The sequence below is a fragment of the Rhipicephalus sanguineus genome, chromosome 4 (genome assembly GCF_013339695.2).
Source record: "Rhipicephalus sanguineus isolate Rsan-2018 chromosome 4, BIME_Rsan_1.4, whole genome shotgun sequence".
Taxonomy (NCBI): domain Eukaryota; kingdom Metazoa; phylum Arthropoda; class Arachnida; order Ixodida; family Ixodidae; genus Rhipicephalus; species Rhipicephalus sanguineus.
The window spans coordinates 150813235-150831414 of NC_051179.1; the positions used below are offsets into that span (position 1 = coordinate 150813235).

At 46.0% G+C, this 18180-nt stretch overlaps 1 protein-coding gene across 1 annotated transcript; it reads right to left on the reverse strand.

Moving 5' to 3' along the window:
* Nucleotides 1-14516: 14516 nt before the first annotated feature.
* On the reverse strand, nucleotides 14517-17361 carry LOC119390803 (keratin, type I cytoskeletal 9-like). The gene is made up of 2 exons (XM_049415378.1): nucleotides 17265-17361; nucleotides 14517-15364 (listed from the first exon to the last, which is right to left on the reverse strand). The coding sequence occupies exons 1-2, from the start codon at nucleotides 17332-17334 to the stop codon at nucleotides 14517-14519; spliced, it is 918 nt and encodes a 305-aa protein (XP_049271335.1). The 5' UTR covers nucleotides 17335-17361.
* Between the last annotated feature and the right edge of the window lie 819 nt (nucleotides 17362-18180).

Sequence of the window (18180 nt, forward strand, 5' to 3'; positions counted from 1 at the left end):
TTTTCTTTGGGAAGGCATCGTTCGAAAATTCCAGCAATTCTTACTACATGGTCATGCCATGAGGAGGATGCTTTATCCAACAGCAAACCTCGATTGTGTAGCGTTAGCTACACTTGACTAGCCGGACCCGATTTCGCGTGGATCCTCATGAGCCGTGCTGCGCATGCGCGAGGATCAGTGATATCACACAGCTGGCTCACCGCTCTCCGCCACCGCGAACTCACGCGCACTCCGCCGCTGCCGCGCGCGACTCGCTGCCGCCGGTCTGCGCTTTCCAGAGGAGTGACGTCATAGCCGAAGTAGACGTACTAGCGCCGGCGCGCGCGCAGCTACTGGCCTTCGCCGTCTGACACTGCGCTGGAGCCGAATGATAGCGCCTCTGACTGGCGTTTGCAGGTGGGTAACGCCATGGAGAAGGAGAGCGCAAATGCTGCTCATCGGTGCAGAAGAGCCGAGAAGCTTATCTCATCGGATCCCGAAGTAGTTGCCTGGCAATTAGCGGTTCAGCCTACGAAGAATGAACAGAAGAAGGCTAATAATCCTAGACAACCTAGAAAGCTAAGAATAATCAGCTGAACATTTGCTAACGCTACGTATATCCTGGCATAGCCGAGCTAAGCCACTCCAATTTTTTTTTTTTTTGGTTCGAGTGTACGTGAAATGAAGAAACGCTCTATCACCTCGAGCCAGAATCGAATCCAGGCATTCTGCTTGACACTCAAGCAATCTACCACAGAGGCATTCCAGTGCTTCAAACTTCTTGTGCAAAAACCTCACACAAGTGTCATATCGGGGCAAAGCCAATTGTGGTTGCAGTCTTGGATATCAGCATGTATAACAACGTAATAAACATTGACTACGCAAGCTATAGTCAAGCGTTGCTCTAATACAGCAACGAATTCTACCTATCGCAATCGCACAATCGGACCTGTAGCGTGCACTTCGTTGCGATAGGATAAAATTACATATCCGCTCTAATGTGAGTGCCGCCATTACATCGTGCCATGAGCTGCTCTTTACACGCCAGTGTGCTCGACGTCCCTGGCGTCGATACATCTTGTAACGTGTGTCGCAAGGCCGAAAATCATGCGTACGCTGCTACTTCGCATGAAATCGATTCCCACAATAAGTGGTATCTGCGGCAATTTTTTTTGCTTTCTTTGTTTCCAAGTTAATAATTCTAATAAATATATTGATAGTCTAAATAAAACCTTCCCTACGTTGACAGATTTCATCTTGACACTAATTTGGTGTTACTTTAAAAAGATGAGGTTATTGCATTGGACAAGGCATATTTTCCCATCTAATTACTAGAAACATAATGGTAAGCAAGAAAAATAAAAAGCGTATGCACTGTCGGACACGCCAAGAAAGGGTCAACCGAAAACTTACGAAAGAAGCGACAGTTCAGCAAAGGGTTCTGCCTAACCACACTTACCTGACACTTCGTGTGGATCGGCTGCGAATTTTCCAACGATATGGCGCAGTCTGATTACGCTGCGCCTCTTTTGTTTCTGCAAATCTCAGCTAGGGCAGTTGTCACGTGAAAGCTGTATAAAAATTTAGTAGCAGCACAGAGATATCACGTGAGAGTCACGTTGAAACGTCCGCGGACTTGCACGGTACGCGCAAACACATGGATATGTTCAGTAGCGAAAAATAATCAACGTGCAAGCCGCAAAACTTTCAAGGACAAAACTGCTACCATATGTCCCGGCCTTACCGATGCGCCATATTCCTAAAGCGGCACCGTTTTGTGTGTAGCCCACAATACTGCGACGTCCCACATTGTAGCCAGTCGTCCTGAGCTTTGTGTGAAGCTGTAATTGCGGGTCAATTACTGTACTGTTATTTCTGCTCATCCTTTCACTAAGGCACCTAATTCAGGGAGAAGTTCACATTATGTGATTTTTTTTTGTTTAAACACATGCGACCAATGCTACTTATGCCAACAATTATCAATAATAATCAAGATTTCATTATCTTTATCAATGGAGAAACACAAAGTAATTAAGAAATCTGTGATCAGTCAGTTTATTCTAGAGAATACTGAATACCCAAGTTATTGACAAGAACATGCTTCAAATTTTCTTCGGAAACTCCAAATATGTACCATTTATTTGTACTTAGCTTATCTATCATTCATTACATGCAGAGGTCATGTTAGTTGTGCCGGGAGTCCATTCCGGTGGAGGGAAGAAAGACGTCCTCAGAGCTCGAGAGAAGAGTAGGCTGACTTTATGAAAAAAAAAATTGCCAACGATCACGATACCGCCTAACGCGAATTCTGAGCGCAGCTTCGTGTTGGGACAAGACCAACTGTGTATGAAGTTTTCGCTTTCCGCAAGGTATCGCTACGCCAGAAATCAAAATTTTTGTGAAGTAGGACAGCACCCACTACGCCATTATTCGTGTTTCTGCGGATAAGCGAGGTACCCGCAACACATCTGTAAGGTATTACGTGCACTTTGTTGATGCTGCATGTGGCTGATGATGATGAGGAAATATGGCTGAGCACTTTGCAGTGGGTGGGAAGCATTAAACGACACACTCGTTGCGCAGCTAGCATTGTGTAATGGCTGGGTGTTATTTTACGCTTCTGCCAGGCTATATTACATAGGTCAACGCGATGACACTTCTATAAGGTATTTTTGCAAATAAGCCTCAAACACCGCCGTGGCTCTGTGGTGGAATATTTGACTACCGCGCAGAGGTACCGTGTTCAAATCCCATTCGATTCTGGGCATTGTTTTCTCGTTTTATTTTTTTCATGTCTATCGGTTACGCCACCGACGGCGACGGCAAGGGCGACGCCGCTCAATGCAGGAACGGGCGCCGAAGAGCTGCGCAAAAAAAAAAGAATAGGCGCGCCAATGTGCGGGAAAAATGCCACTTGGTTCTTTGACAGACTGCGGAAGTTAAGGCAATGGGGTACGACTGCAAAAGCGGCGGGACACGAAGCTCGGACAAATAGCGGGGCGCTGACTCAGCATCATGGAACGCCGCCGTGCCGCCAAGCGCGGGGGTACAGTGTTCCAACAGGTGGTCGCTAAGGGTTTCATGAACCGTAGAATACTGTGTGCGGGCTCAGTAGATGCCATCATTTTCTATATGTTTGTCAGTTCCACGAAGCGTCTATTAGTATTCACTATCATCGCTTATATGCTTCATACATGGAGTGGACACATGGTATGCATTGGCGGAGGCCGCCACACTGATGGGAAGCACCGGTAACAAAGCAACAAAACGCAGCGAGAATAACAAACAGGCAATAACACTGTGAGAATGTTTCCCAGTTGCAGAAAAGAAAACTCCAAAATATTTTTAACTGTTTACTACATCATGCTATATTGAATTACTATATTACTTGCACAAAACAGCGCTCAGTAAACTTTACGTTTAGCCATCTCGTGCATACTGCTGGCATACAGATTACAAAAACGCTGTAGATTCGGCGTTAGCGACTTCACAATCTGCTAGCACCGAATTTCGCAAACAACCCACGCATCTGCGGCTTCCGTTCTCAATACCATTTATCACTACAATTGCCTACCCTTAACTCTTCACCACTGGGAATAGTAGCAAAACATAGCCCAACCCTTTACGTTCATTACTAAGTCCCGTTCCGTAAAAAAATCATCTCTTCAAATAAAGAAACAAAAACGCAGGCCATTTTCCACGTCGCATAGAGCCTCGTTTACTAACACCGAAATAGCTCTATGCGTCACCATCTGCGTTGCGAACGAAAGCCAAAAACATGCGCAGTCAGCTGTATGCCCCCTACGTACCTTGCGGAAGCGTTTTGGCACAACACATGCTGTTGAGCCTTCGTTTCTTTTGTCATCGTTTTTTCAGAAAAACGGTGGCTATGCTATTTCTTCTTTTCTCTGCCTGGTGACCATGTGACAAATAACTACGCAGTTGAAAGTGCCCTAGCACAGTCAGGTTGCATCTGAGTAACCATTCTCAGGATTTGAGGACGATCAGTGCGCTGGCGCCATCTCTCGGCGTTAGCAACGGCGTCCTGCCGTACTGAATGGGAAATAGGCGAAAAAAAAAAATCATATCTCTTGAAGGAAGCAAGCTATCAAAAACGACTGGGGTTCTATACAGTAGAGACCTACTGGAACATTTCGGTAAAAGTGCAGTATCGCACTACAAATCGTGTGGCTTCCCAGGACAATTGAACACCGCGCATTAGAAACACACCGGGCTCCACTTTAAAATTTTAAACACTCTGGGAAGCCACGCGGTTTGTAGTGCGACACTGTAATTTTTACAGAATGTTCAAATAAGTCTGTGCTGTTAGAACCGGGAGTCGTTTTTGATAACTAGCTTTGTTCGTGAGATTTGATTTTTTTCGCCTGTTTCCCATTCAGTTACGGCAGGCCACCGCAGTCACCGACGCGAGATGGCGCTACGTGCACATGTCCTCAAATCCTGGTCGTGCTTTTCTTTCTTCGCCGTAATGCTTACTGCCTATCTAATGCTGTATTCCTTTACATCACGTTTTTTCTTGATATCAGCGAGCGCGGGCAGCTGCTGTCCCATATGCAGCATAGGCTACATATAGGACATATAGGTCGCGTGTAGGGAGCGTTTCTGTCGGTTTTCGCTTAACTCTTTAGGAAGGGTTTCTACGTAAACAAAGGTAGCCTACTCTATTGCGTGGTAAATCGACGATACCTCGCAATTACATTAATACAGATGGAAGCTGAGGTGATTATGCTTGCAGGTATGCAGTGCAGTAGACATATTGAAGAAGATCATGTTCCTCCCGCGCATCTAAAAGGACACTAATAATAACAGAGATAGCGGAAAAACTCGAACGAATAAAGACGTCTACGAAAACGCATGCGCAACGCATTTGTGCAGTCACCTTGCTTAACAAATTCTAACAGACACCTTCTAGCGTGAAGCCGGATAAAGATGAATGGGTAATCCTGGTCGGCGTTCTCTAATTTAATTAAACTTATTCTAGGCGCGCGTTTAGGGCCTTCAGTAATGATTCTAATGATAATTATGTGAAAACATTTCTTGACTAAGAAAATGTGCAGATTTCGGCAGCCAAGAACACTCTCGCGAATTTCCTCATTTTTAAACTTCCAGCGCACACAGCGACCAAATGGTAGATTTGGAATGATTTTCCCGAAAAATAACAAGCAAAGTGGAAGCTCACGAGCATTTTCATTAAACTTTTTCACAGAAAAACTCGTGAAAAAAACACATACTTGGCAAATGGCCCGAAATAACTGCAATCAAGGAATGTATTTCTGTGCAGCACTCATACCGACGTCAATAAAACTCATGTGCAGTGGCTACAGATTCTTGTGTTTGTGCTTTTTGTTTTTCAAGATAAGTTTTATCACTCTGCGAAGCGATGTTATAGCTAAAACATAGGCTAAAATAACAGAAGCGTTATGTCACTATGCCAAAACCTTGCTCCTTAATTTCGAAGAAATTGCCTGTTTTTTTTGTTTTTTTTTTTTGGAAATGGTATGTCTAGGAGCTACTTCGAGTGCTCCCTGCAACTCCATTCAAAATAACACCAAGCTAGGTCATTGCAGATGAAGCCTTGTGTCACACTGCGATATGACTTGCAACAAGAACGTTCGTAGGGACTGCCATGAAAACACTTTCCTCTCCAGAGTGTAAACATGCTCAAGCATCAGAGACTATGAACTGCGTACCTTCGTGAACGTTCCGTCAGGGGTTCCACTCCTCCACCGTGCGCTTATTGCAATGACTCCGTGAGAACTATGGAGCGCTTCACATGACCCTGCAAGCGCTTTTGTACTAAGTGAACGAGGCTTCTGAGCAACGTGATGAAGACAGGATTTCCGCTGGAGTGCACTGAAATGATGTCTTCCAGGGCAACATCTCTTTTACAGGACGAAGTACTGATATTGTGTCTCACATTTTAACGCGATAGCATTAAAGAACGAGCGTCGCAGGAATTCCAGGGTTGTGAGCGAAAACTCGGCAGGATCCCTGACAGAAAAATTGCGATAGATGCAAGTTAATAAATAATAAAATTGCTAGGTTCGATCGGGAGTATCACCTAGGCCTCCTGCATGTAGTCAGCCGTTCTACCACAGAGGCACGCAAGAGATCGAAGTGGCTTTGGGACAGAAAGAAACCTATGCATGCGTCTTGCATGGAGTGCGAGGAGCCCCGTTAACACGTGCGAGCAGTCCGCTGCATAACAAATGCGGGACACTCTAAAATTAGGTCTTCCATTGTCTCATAGCAGCCACAAGGCGTACACAACGGACTGTCCTCACGTCCTTGACGATATAACCGTTCGCGCACTAATACAGAGTCAACTATTAGACGCACTGGACTTATGTGTACGACCCTTGATGGTTGCCTGTTCCCGGAAGGATGCGCTTCTCTGCGTGGCGAGGCCCATCGAACCCTGCTAACTTTCACGAACAAAACCGATTTGGCCTCGTGTTTATAGACACCTCTCCATGTGGCTGCTTATATGTGTTCCCGTCTGTGTTATTTGTTTTTTATTTGCACTTTTCTCTTTCTTTCCTATATGTTTCCTTCTTCCAGGAGGAGCAGGAAGGCGTTCTCCCTTTTAGGTGGCAGCTGACAGCCTCTTCCTTCCCTATTTCCTGTTTGTCTTTGTGTTTTTTGTGTATCCAAACCAAATAATAGTAATAACGCGTGTAGTACTGCGTGGCAGAAGGGTATGATTTCACCAGGTGTCACACCATGTCAATTGCACAAAGAGTCAGGGGTGCAAAGGCCCATTCATTACAAAGTTCTCAGGCTAGCATCATAAACAACAGCATCAACAAAGTGTGCGGCTGCGCGTATTGCCTTACGAACGCGTAGTGGGTACTTCGCTTACTTGCAAAATGAATAACTTGTGGCGTAGTGGGCACTCCGCAATGGCACCTGCAGTCAACACGCATTCCAGGAAAGTTTAAAGAATGTTACGCGCACAGGCGTTCATTTACTCGTAGCACGGCTGAGGTGCGCACCAACAAGCGAAGCCTCGCAAGCGAGTGAGAAGACGATGTGAACGGGGCCCGGTCACGCTATCGCGCTCTGTTCTTCAAGGCGAAGATCAAGCGTCCTCCAAGATTTTTCCGGCAATGCTGAGAGGAACTCGAAAATGACGTTGATTGTAAGATAATGTTACGTCGAAGAAGACGTTTAAGTGACGAAATAGCCGGCCCGGTCTAGCTCCTGCGATTATGCGGCAACATCATAACCACCATCAACACATCAGCATTAAAACCTGTCTTTAATATTTTAACCCTTCCTGAATTGGAGCGTGTTTTTTTATAAAGATACATTTACTCACATGGCACACAAAGGGTATTGAACACCCATTTGCTACTCGTATTGGTGTTACTATATATTGTTCTTAGGACTTGCCACGGCAGTCTAGTGGTTATGGCACTCTGATGCTTGCCCGAAGGTCGCGGGATCGAGTCCTGGCCGCATTTCGATGGAGGTAAAATTCTAAAGGCCCGTGTACTTGAATTTAGGTGCACGCTAAAGAACCCCAAGTGGTCGAAATTTTCGGAGCCCTCTATACAGCGTCCATCATAATCAGGGCTGGGCAAAGATACTGTGAAATTGTATCGCTCTACGATACAAGATATTTGGGCAAGAAGTATTTGAAGCACATATACAAGATACTGCTGCATTAATAGTATCCGATGCGATACTTTGCAATCGTATCTTTAGACATTTCGATACATTCGCAAATTTGTCGTTATTGATTTGTACAGGGTGATCAAAATTGCCCTTGATGATTTTCTTGCAATGTCACCTCTGCATGTAAGTTGTGTGGTCGAAGGGACACAGAGTGAAAGGGTAATTATCGCTGCAAGCCGCCCAGTTGATATGCAACGATGGACGTTTTTATTTGCTGCATTAAGCTGGCATATTTGAATGGAAAAGTTAGAAGCAGTCGCTTTTCTACACAGATCAACTTGAAAAAAAATTCTTCTAGCATGTCCGTGCTCCCAATTATCCAGCTGCAAAGTTTAATTGCGGTTCAAATGATTAGGCGTGCAAGACAGCGAGGATCGGAGCAATGTTTCATCGTGATGTGACGCGCAGTCATTCCTTGATATCGCCCGCTGGTAATAAAAGGGTGACCGTCATATTTGCCTAAACGCCACACGAAACTTCCGCGGGACTTCGGAGCGTTGCTTTGCGCCAGTCTGTATAGTGCCTTGCGCGCGTAATCATGTGAGCCGCAATTAGACCTCGCGGCCGGACATCCAGGCGCACGGACATGATGGAAGAATTCTGCCAAGTGGAAGTGTGTAAAAACACTACTGGCTCAAACTTCTCAATACAGACATGCATGCCCACTTACTGCAGTCAGAAAGAGGTTCATTGTGCAATCTTACATTGTTAATTAGGTGGGTTTCAGCGATAATTATCATCCCACTTTGTGTCGTAACTCATTTGGAAAGTTAGTCTTCACGTACCTTCCAGTGGCGAATTTTCAGAAAACCATAAAGCCTTAACTCTAATCATCATCTATATTGTAGGATTAGATGTATATTCGCAAAAATGTTTGCATTGAACATTTCTTAACTGCGATCAACTTTCTGTCATTTGAACAAAATATCTGTTAGTATCTCATAAGCTTTGTATATCTTGCTCCAAGTATAATAGTTTCATTACGAAACAACTTGTTTGGTTTATTTTAGGTGCTTAACGTGGCAGCTGTTTATACACTGCACTGTCAGTGCTTCCTGCTTGTCGATTTCGTAATTGACGGGAGACGCTGCTCTGCTTGCCGACCACCTAGGGTTTTCCATCTAATTACAAGCACTTTAATAAGAAGCCTCCGCATGATGGCGCAAATACCGGTGTTTTGCACGTTGTCCGCAAATGCATTACCGTATCCGCAACACCGGATCACCGGACAGATGTACAGCAGCAACAACGCTGGTAGCGACATTTTTGTGACGCATCGTGTATGCGTAGAGTACATAAAACTGCACTGACTTTTCATGTTCTACTTATCTGCTGGCGTAAAGCGCTCGTTAGCGACATAGTCACTAACGTGCAATCTTTTAACATTTATTCTTCTACGACATAACATGTGCAGCCCAGAAACGTCTCAGACGTATTGTATGGTTACACAAAGCATCGCAGGATACCACCGCTATTCACACTATTGCCCCTTACAGCTCCCATAATATGGTGATTATCAGCAGAAAAAAAAATTGAGACCTAAAAAGGAAAAATAAATATATATCCAAGTAAAATAGAAAGGCGGTTACCAAACACTCACATTGAATAAGAACAGAAACACTACACAGGCGGCGCACCTCATGGCTATCACAATTAGGCACGAATTATCATCAACTTACCTGCCAAGGCTAGACATTAGAAAACTGACTCACTGTGGAAAATATCATAAAACAGCTTCTTGAGACACTGATGTGAAAAACGGTGCATTTCGTGTAATAATGTTTCTCTGATCTTCTCCCTAACATCTTCAAAAGGTTCATAATCATTTCTGTTATTATATCTGAAACTAAATTTCGCTGTTATACGAAGTAGTAAGTAGAAGTTTTGTTGCTCTGTACTCTAGCCATCCCCGTATTATATATCTCTCCTCAACATCGCCTTGACATAGCAATAAACTCGAGTGGAATATAAATAATCAAACAGCAGCAGAAATATCGCACATGGTTAAAAGTAAGAAAAAATGCGAGAGCTCATTTCGGCAGCATGTTAAAAAACATATTACTGTAAAACAGCAATATGTTTTTTAAATAGAATGTTTTTAGAATGAAGAGACCTAAGTAATGTATGTCATTCAAAAGAAGGACAGCTAAGCAAGCACTAATACTTTAAAAAATTATTTGAAGAAAGATAGCGGGGAGAAAAAGATACGGTACGCAAGATATGCTCTGTTTCTTTTATTACATCTAGCATCGGTACCGGTGGTGCGATAGTTGTTATAATCTCATTTGCAGCTAAATTAATCTCATAGAATATGTAACTCAAAATTATATCCACGAGATCCTTCAGGTCGCTGATGTGTGAAAGCCACGAGACGCAGAGCAACCCCATTCTTGGATTCTCCAAACATTGTAACGAAGCATTACGCGAGAGAAGATTCGATAACGACTCTACAGCGGCATCAAAATTTGTGCGAAAGACGCCGCACGCAATGGAGTACATAGCACAGCAAGTGTCACGGCAATTTCCCTACTAAAAAGAAAAGTCACAGTTTCGCCGCAACGGCGAAGCAATGAATGCGATAGCAACAAATTGGAATGTAACGCGAAGAACGGAAAGCAGCTCGAAATTGCCGGCGCGTCGCTCGAGCCCAAAGGACGCACGAAAAGAACGCACACAGGACGAGCGCGAACTATCATGCGTCACAGCTTGATACTTGAAAGAACACTGCTGAAACATAAAGCAGGACGCACGAAACGAACGAACAGGTACACACAGGACGAGCGCGAACTAAATGTCGCAGTCGTTACTTATTTCTGTTTGAACAGCGCGCTCCTTTCGCAAACGCGGCCGCTGCAGCGCGCGAAGTGACCTTCGCACGCTCTGTGACTTCAGCGAGGTCATCGCGGGGAAAGCACAAGACATACAACCCCCCGCGCCCGTTGCGCTCCTCGCGCCATCTTGCTGGTAATGAAGAAACGCTTATAGCGCCTGCCGTCTCTGAGTCCGTCCAGCGGTAAAGGGTGTGTATATAACGCTCGCCGTTAGCTGCCTGGAGGATCTGCGTTTCGTAGCGTAGTGGTTAGCGCCACGCGCTGCGGAGCGAGAGGTCCCTGGTTCGATTCCGCGCTTCGGAAGCATTTTTCTGAATTACTTTTCTTTGGAGATTTTATATATGAATACATACTTATACATATACGGTGCATGACGGCGGCACTGGGGACGGACAAAAACCAGCCCAGACTGTCCATATAATTGCTATCGCAATAAAAATACCAACACGGCGTAGACGTGTTCGTCGATTTTGTCGAGACGCCGCGAGCGCCACCATGTGACTCTGCTCCACCAATAGGGACGCGGAGACATCATCGCCTGCCCTCGCTAGAGAACTCTGGCGGAAAGATCAGTGAATGTCACTGCGTTTAGCCACGGCCGCTAAATAAAAAAAAAGGAGGTGCCGGCCTACCGAACGCTCTTTTGCGCCGGTGAAAGCGCTAGTTCTTTCCCCCACCGCCGCAGCGCTGAACAACGGTAAAAGAAAACCGCTCGCACAGGAGGGCAGCCGGCTGCGCGCATTCGTTATAGGGGTCAGTATAGTCGCCTCGCCTTGACCTGTGATTGCATATCGGCTATTTATGTGCAAGACACGCCAGGTGACATACCAGTATGCTTTGTTTGCGGTCATTGCTACTATACACGAGCAGGCTTCGCTCGCGTGAAGATACAAGCGTGTGGCACAGCGTCGTTGCAAAAGATGGATGGATGAATGAATGCAAAACTGAACAATAATTGAACAATCATTATTGAACAATCATTTTTTTCTTCTTCTGCTGAGAAAAAAAAGTGGTCCACTGCTGTTCGTTGTTGTTCTCGGTCGTTTGAATGGTCTATACTTTGTTAGCTGCGTGGGACGATTTCCTCATTGCGGCCCTTTATTAGTGATGCATGATTAGTTTCTGCTCTTCAAAATAAACTAGCGCGTATATGATTGCTAAATCTGGTGCACTGCTACTTCGCATTGCACTAATAAGTGTCATTTTTAAATGACGCTCGATTCAAACATGAGCCGTTACCATTGAACAACATTGCTGAAACAGAGTAAATGCAAACGTCTCGCCTACATATTGTTCCAAAATGTGAAGATGGGCGAGTTGACGCGTACTCTCGTCTTCAATGAACGGCGCAGATGAAAAACGAACACAAAAAATTGCGGAAAGACACACAGCACTCCACACCGAACTGAAAGTTTATTGGGTTTTAACTCTCGCGTTTTAACGAGGTATTCCATGGCAGGGCTGTGTAGGCCGTCGTCCAGTCCAGAGAATCCTTCCGCATTCGACGTCGTTCCACTGAACACGATTTCGTTTTCAGCGACTTCTGCACGCAAGTGATTGACAACTTCTGTTTTCGACCTTTGGCACTCGTCTGTTCGATATGGAAGGAGCCGGCGAAACACGAACAAGTGATCTACCTTTCGAAGAGGGAGCGGGTAGCTTGTACGCTGAATAATACGAAAATAAAGGTCGGCACGGCTTTCGGTCGCAGCACCTTGCGCTCTACTAGCTCTACCTTGAAGTCGTCCTGCTTGATGTGAACGAAGTGAATATCCGACTTCTTCGCAGTTACTGATCGGTACCGGGCTACACAACAGGTCTCGGGCATCGCGGTTATCGTGAAATGTCCGATCACATTAGGCACTCACTCATAGAGCCAACGCAAAAAGAACCACACCTTTTCTGCCTCGTAAACAAGTGTACGGCTGCTCCTTTCCAGCAAGAGCGTTTGCTTGCGCTCGCCCAAGCCAACGCCCCGAGCGTTCGCTTACATGCGGCTATAGTGCCTAAATGCGGCCGTGGCTTACCGTTGTGCAGCGCCCCTGCGGTAGCGTATCAAAAGACTGCATGCCGCGCGTTCCCCCATTGAAAACGCACCCATTCGGCAGGCCATACCTCTTTTTTTATTTAGCGGCCGTGGTTTAGCTTTATTCAGGTGGCTCAGTGCAGCAGTATCAGCTTGAGAAGCTGAGTTCAGCCAGCGTTTATTGTTTTGCGAGGCGCGTTACGATGGAGTATCTTTACCTTAATATACACGATACATTATTAAATGTGTCAGAAATACCGATACTGATACACGTCTACCAAACAAGTATCTAAGATAGTATCTTCGCCCAGCACTACTCATAATCATATCGTGGCTTTCGGACGTAAAACCTGAACAATTGTTATTTATCTTATTGCGATAGCAATTATATGGACAATCTCTGTTGATTTTTGCCGTCGTCGCCGTCATGCACCATATATATATATATATATATATATATATATATATATATATATATATAGAGAGAGAGAGAGAGAGAGAGAGAGAGAGAAGTCCCAAAGAAAAATAATTCAGAAAAATGTTTCCGAAGCGCTAAATCGAACCAGCGACCTCTCGGTCCGCAGCGCGTGGCGCTAACCACTACGCCACAAAGCGCAGATCCTTCAGGTAGCTAACGGCGAGTGTTGTATACACACCCTTTACCACTGGCAGGACTCAGCGATGGCAGGCGCTTATAAGCGTTTCTTCATTACCAGCGAGATGGCGCGAGGAGAGCAACGGGCGCATTTAAAAGTCGTCGACCAGCTTAGGACAAGTAGTAACCGCGGAGCCGAACCATGAGAGTGAAATAACTAGAAGAATAAGGATGGGATTGAGCTCATTCGGCAAGCATTATCAAATTATGAATGGTAGTCTACCACTATCCCTCAAGAGGAAGGCATATAACAGCTGCATCTTACCGGTACTTACTTACGGAGCAGAAACCTGGAGACATACAAAGAGGGTTCAACTTAAACTGAGGACGACGAAGCGAGCGATGGAAAGGAAAATGATAGGTGTAACCTTAAGAGACAGGAAGAGAGCAGAGTGGGTCAGAGAACAAACGGGGGTTAAGGATATCATAGTTGAAATCAAGAAGAAGAAATGGATATGTACCGGGGACGTAGCACGTCGGCGGGATGACCGGTGGTCATTAATGGTAACTGACTGTATTCCAAGAGATAGCAAACGCGTGAGGGGGATACAGAAAATTAGGTGGGTGGATGAGATTAGAAAGTTTGTAGGTATGACGCGGCAGCAGAAAGCACAGGGCCAGGTTGATTGGCGGAACATGGGAGAGGCCTTTGCCCTGCAGTGGGCGTAGACAGGCTGATGATGATGATGATAATGATTATATGAAGCGTGACACCCGGCTCGTGGCGGCCCCCCTTCACAAGAAGCGCACCTGCTCTAAACTCCGTTCTTGCTTTATGTCAGCTATAGGCCAATAGCAGTAATCTGTTGTATGACGGGCCTCCCGAAAAAAGTGTACGGTCCTCAGTATGAAGAGAGGACGCTGAAGAGAGCGGCAAGTTCGCACTCCGCTTGTGAACTCTCCTTGCCGCGCACAACTGCAAGATTTGGCTGAGCTGTTCACAGTAGCGTCTGCTTTCCGTTTTATGTCGGTTTTTTTTTTCAGCAAGCACGAAGGTTGACTCAGGACCTCTTTAAGGCTGTAAATATTTTTCCACAGTGTGCATGTTAAAAATTGTTAAGCTGTATGTGGTAAACAATGCCTTGTTCCACGAACCGCTGTCGGAATCAACAAATAAAGTAAATTGTCCATCTAGATTGCTCTTTATTGACAGAACACAGAGCAAAAAGAAATGTAGACACACGAAAGTATCCTCGGAGGCACAACTGTGCCGCCGTCATCATTCATTCTACTGTTTAGCATTTGTCGCCATTTCCAAAAAGATCCATGGCTCGATAACTTGCGTTTATGACGAGCCCGTATTGTGCATGTTGGTAGCGACGTTCTATCTACGGACGCCGCCGCCGCCACCACTTGTTCCGGTGCCTGGGATACTTCCGAGCCCACCCGTGCCGGTCCCTTCTCCAGTACCAGTGGGTCCGCCTTCTCCACCAGACGAACTTCCGCTTCCGCTCATTCCTGCACCCCAGCTCCCACCAATAAAAGGCATAATCCCGCTTCCACCGGCGCTACCACCTGCGCCACCACCTTGACTGCTTCCACCGAAGTAACCACCGCTCTCACTACCGCTTTCTCCAGTTCCACCGCTGCCAGCACCGCTTGCACTGCTTCCGCTGCTTCCAACGCTCTCACTGCCGCTTTCTCCATTTCCACTGCTTCCGCTGCTTCCAACGCTCTCACTGCCGCTTTCTCCATTTCCACTGCTTCCACCACTACTTCCGCTTGTTCCACCGCTTTCACTACCGCTCTCTCCGCTTCCGCTTTCATCACCACTTGCACCGCTTCTACCGTTTACAGCACCGCTTTCACTGCTTCCACCACTTTCAGCACTTGTACCACTACTTCCACCGCTTCCAATGCCGCTTCCGCCACTTTCACCGCTTTCACTGACGCTTGAACCACCGCTTCCACCACCTACACCCCCGCTTTCACTGCTTCCACCGCTTCCACCATCGCTCGTACCACCTCCACTGCCACTTTCTCCCGCTTCATTACTTCCTAGACCCGGAAAAATTCCGCTGAGCCATGACGGAATGTCTATTCCAGTACTTCCACCGCCTGAGGAACTGCCTTGGCCGCCTGTACCGGATCCTGATGATCCTCGTTGACGAAGTATAGATTGTATTTCTTGCAAGATTCCCGCCGCATTTGTACCCAGGCTCGTCATTGTTCCTGTAAGGCACCGACGAAAGATGGTATTAATAATTAATTCATTCATTCATTCATTCATTTACAGCATGTTTCAAGAGAACACTCTGGCAATTAGGGACGCGACAATGAATTTCAACACATTAGACTTTATGACGTGCAATGGAAGTAGTGAAGACAGATTTTATTCACCGCGCGCCCACGCAGGAATACTGTCACAGAGGCCTGGAATCACACATGCTACTTTGTGCCCAACGGCAGGGTACTGCGGCCACATATTCACAGTATGAATAGCTTCCAGTATGAGTAGCTAGTCTCAGCTCATTTGTAAGCAGTCATACGTGTTTGGATGGTTCAGTGTTATGGGCGTTATTGCGAACAACGTGTTCGACAGTCATGTGACCTTGCGTATTCGTAGCCATTCTTTTCTTTTTCGAGATGTGGCCATTATTTTTTGATAGCGAACTCAGTCAGGCCTTTAGCCTTATGGCTTTTACGTTGGGCTTCTTATCACGAGGCTACGGTTCTCACTTCTCAGTCTCTGGCTTAATGAGAGGAGTGGGCTCGTTGGATGGTTTTATGGGGTTTAATGTACCGAAGCGATTCAGTCTGTGAAAGACTCCGCAATGGAGGGCTTGGGGTAATCTTGACAAACTGGTGTTCTTTAACGTACGTGACATCGCACAGTACATCCTCCTCGAGCATTTCGCCTACATCAAAATGAGCCCGCCGCGGTCGGGGTCGAACACGCGTCTTCGGGTCAGTAGCTGGGTGGGGGGGGGGGGGGGCAGGGTCAAAAAGCATAAGCTGTTTGTGTTTAAGGAGTACTCAAATAAAAATTTTACATCTTGCTTTTTTCTGCTGCTATAAGTATCTAACGACCCACTGCTGGAAACCTCGTCTGGTCGAGTGCGCGACTTTTCATTATTTGGAGACGGTCTTACAGTGCCAAGTAACCGTTTCGGTCTCTAATAAGGCGGCACCCAGAATGGTTTTCATGTAAACCCCTCTGTCCCGACGTGGGAGCGGCCCGCTGCACGCTAATCGCGCGCACCGAAGGACTAAAATAAAGTTGTGCATCCATCCATCCATAGCTGTCTACGTGAGCACGCAAAACCGCCTCGCATATGAACCGAGTTGACAACTCTTTTCAAAGAACGCTACCTGGGTGCTGCTATAATCCCCTCTGGGATGTTTGAAATATGTGTGACTTACGTCCCCCCCCCCCCCACCAAAAAAAAAAAAAAAAAGATGCACTGCCGAGGCAAAAGCGTCAGCCTTTGTTAGTCCATAAAAGATCGGCGCCCTCTTTCCGTTGACGATGCATGCTAGGAGATGGCGGTCGCAAGGATCATGGCAGCCACCACAAACTCGTGACGCAGGTGGATGTTTGTTGCTTACGTTAAAAAGAAGTTAGTGTCGATGTCGCGACGGGCTGTTTCGTGTGAAAATGCGCGACACGTGCTTTAAGATTAGTGTAAATACGTTCTAGGCTATATTAGCCGTTGATATTTTGTTTATGATGCGTGCGTGTCAATAATTCTTGGGGTTTGACGTCCCAAAACCACGATATGATTATGAGAGACGCCGTAGTGCAGGGCTCCGGAAATTTCGACCACAGGGGGTTCTTTAACGTGCACCTAAATCTAAGTACACGAGTCTCAAGCATTTTCGCCTCCATCGAAGATGCGGTCGCCGCGGCCGGGATTCGAACCCGCGACCTTTGGGTCAACAGTCGAGCATCATAATTACTACACCACCGTGGCGGGTGATGCGTGTGTGTCCACACAAATCTATCGCACAAGTTATCTAGCCTTCAAAATTTTGTTTCCGGAGCACTTATTCAATAATAAATCACGACAAAATTCCCACCATTCCATACCCGCCAAATACGGCGTCTTCTACAACCTACAACTATGCTTACCACATGAAAAGCACAGGATGGCTACAAACACCACGGCCTTCGGCCACGAACTGGGCCCACGAGCCATCATGACGAGCAGCTTTTTGGATGTATCTCCTTAATCTGCAACACAAGCATAAGAGCAGATATCAAAATCTGTCCCTGCAAATAGTGTATACTTTACCGTATGTTCGCATTAGTAACGTCGCCACTTATAAAAATGCGCGTCACAAATGAATGTATGGGTACAGTGGAGGGTGATGGCCCTATCCAATGCTCGGTGGACATTTCATGTTGTAATATTTTGTGACTATTCGCCTATTTAAAAAATGAATAAAATGTAACCGCTGCGGTTGATGAAGTAAAATACAGTAAAACCATCAGAAATTGCGTGAATAGGACTGTGGCACCTTAACGTAGGCAATAAGTGAAGCGGACGGGCTCATCATTTTATGTGGTGCTTGCTTCTTACACATCTTTGATATGCAGCATATAGTGGTGCGACAAATATCAGTCGGGTGATTTGCGCAATTCTGGGAGCCGGAAGCGAAAGGCGAAGGGCACTGGCAGGTATGTCGGATGAAACCGCCAGCCAACTGTACCGCCATTAATAACAGTTCTGACACTGACACTGCGCTTATTCAACCAACAAAGTCAGCTGCCCGCGAAGAATTCTCCACAGCATTCCGTTCTTGTAAACCATCACTCAAAAGTGGATAATCCAAAAGATAACGTACACTGTAGGCGTATCAGTGCTCGGATCATTGGCGAAACGAGAAAAGAAAAGTAATTACAGCACCGCCGATTATTTACATCCACGTATAGCTTATTTCTGCGCGGCAGCGGTGACCTACCAATAATTAGGCGTAGCATCAAGCAACCTGTGTCTTTCTTTGGACAGCTTTTAAATACATCGCGCTGCGCTCGGTAATTCTTA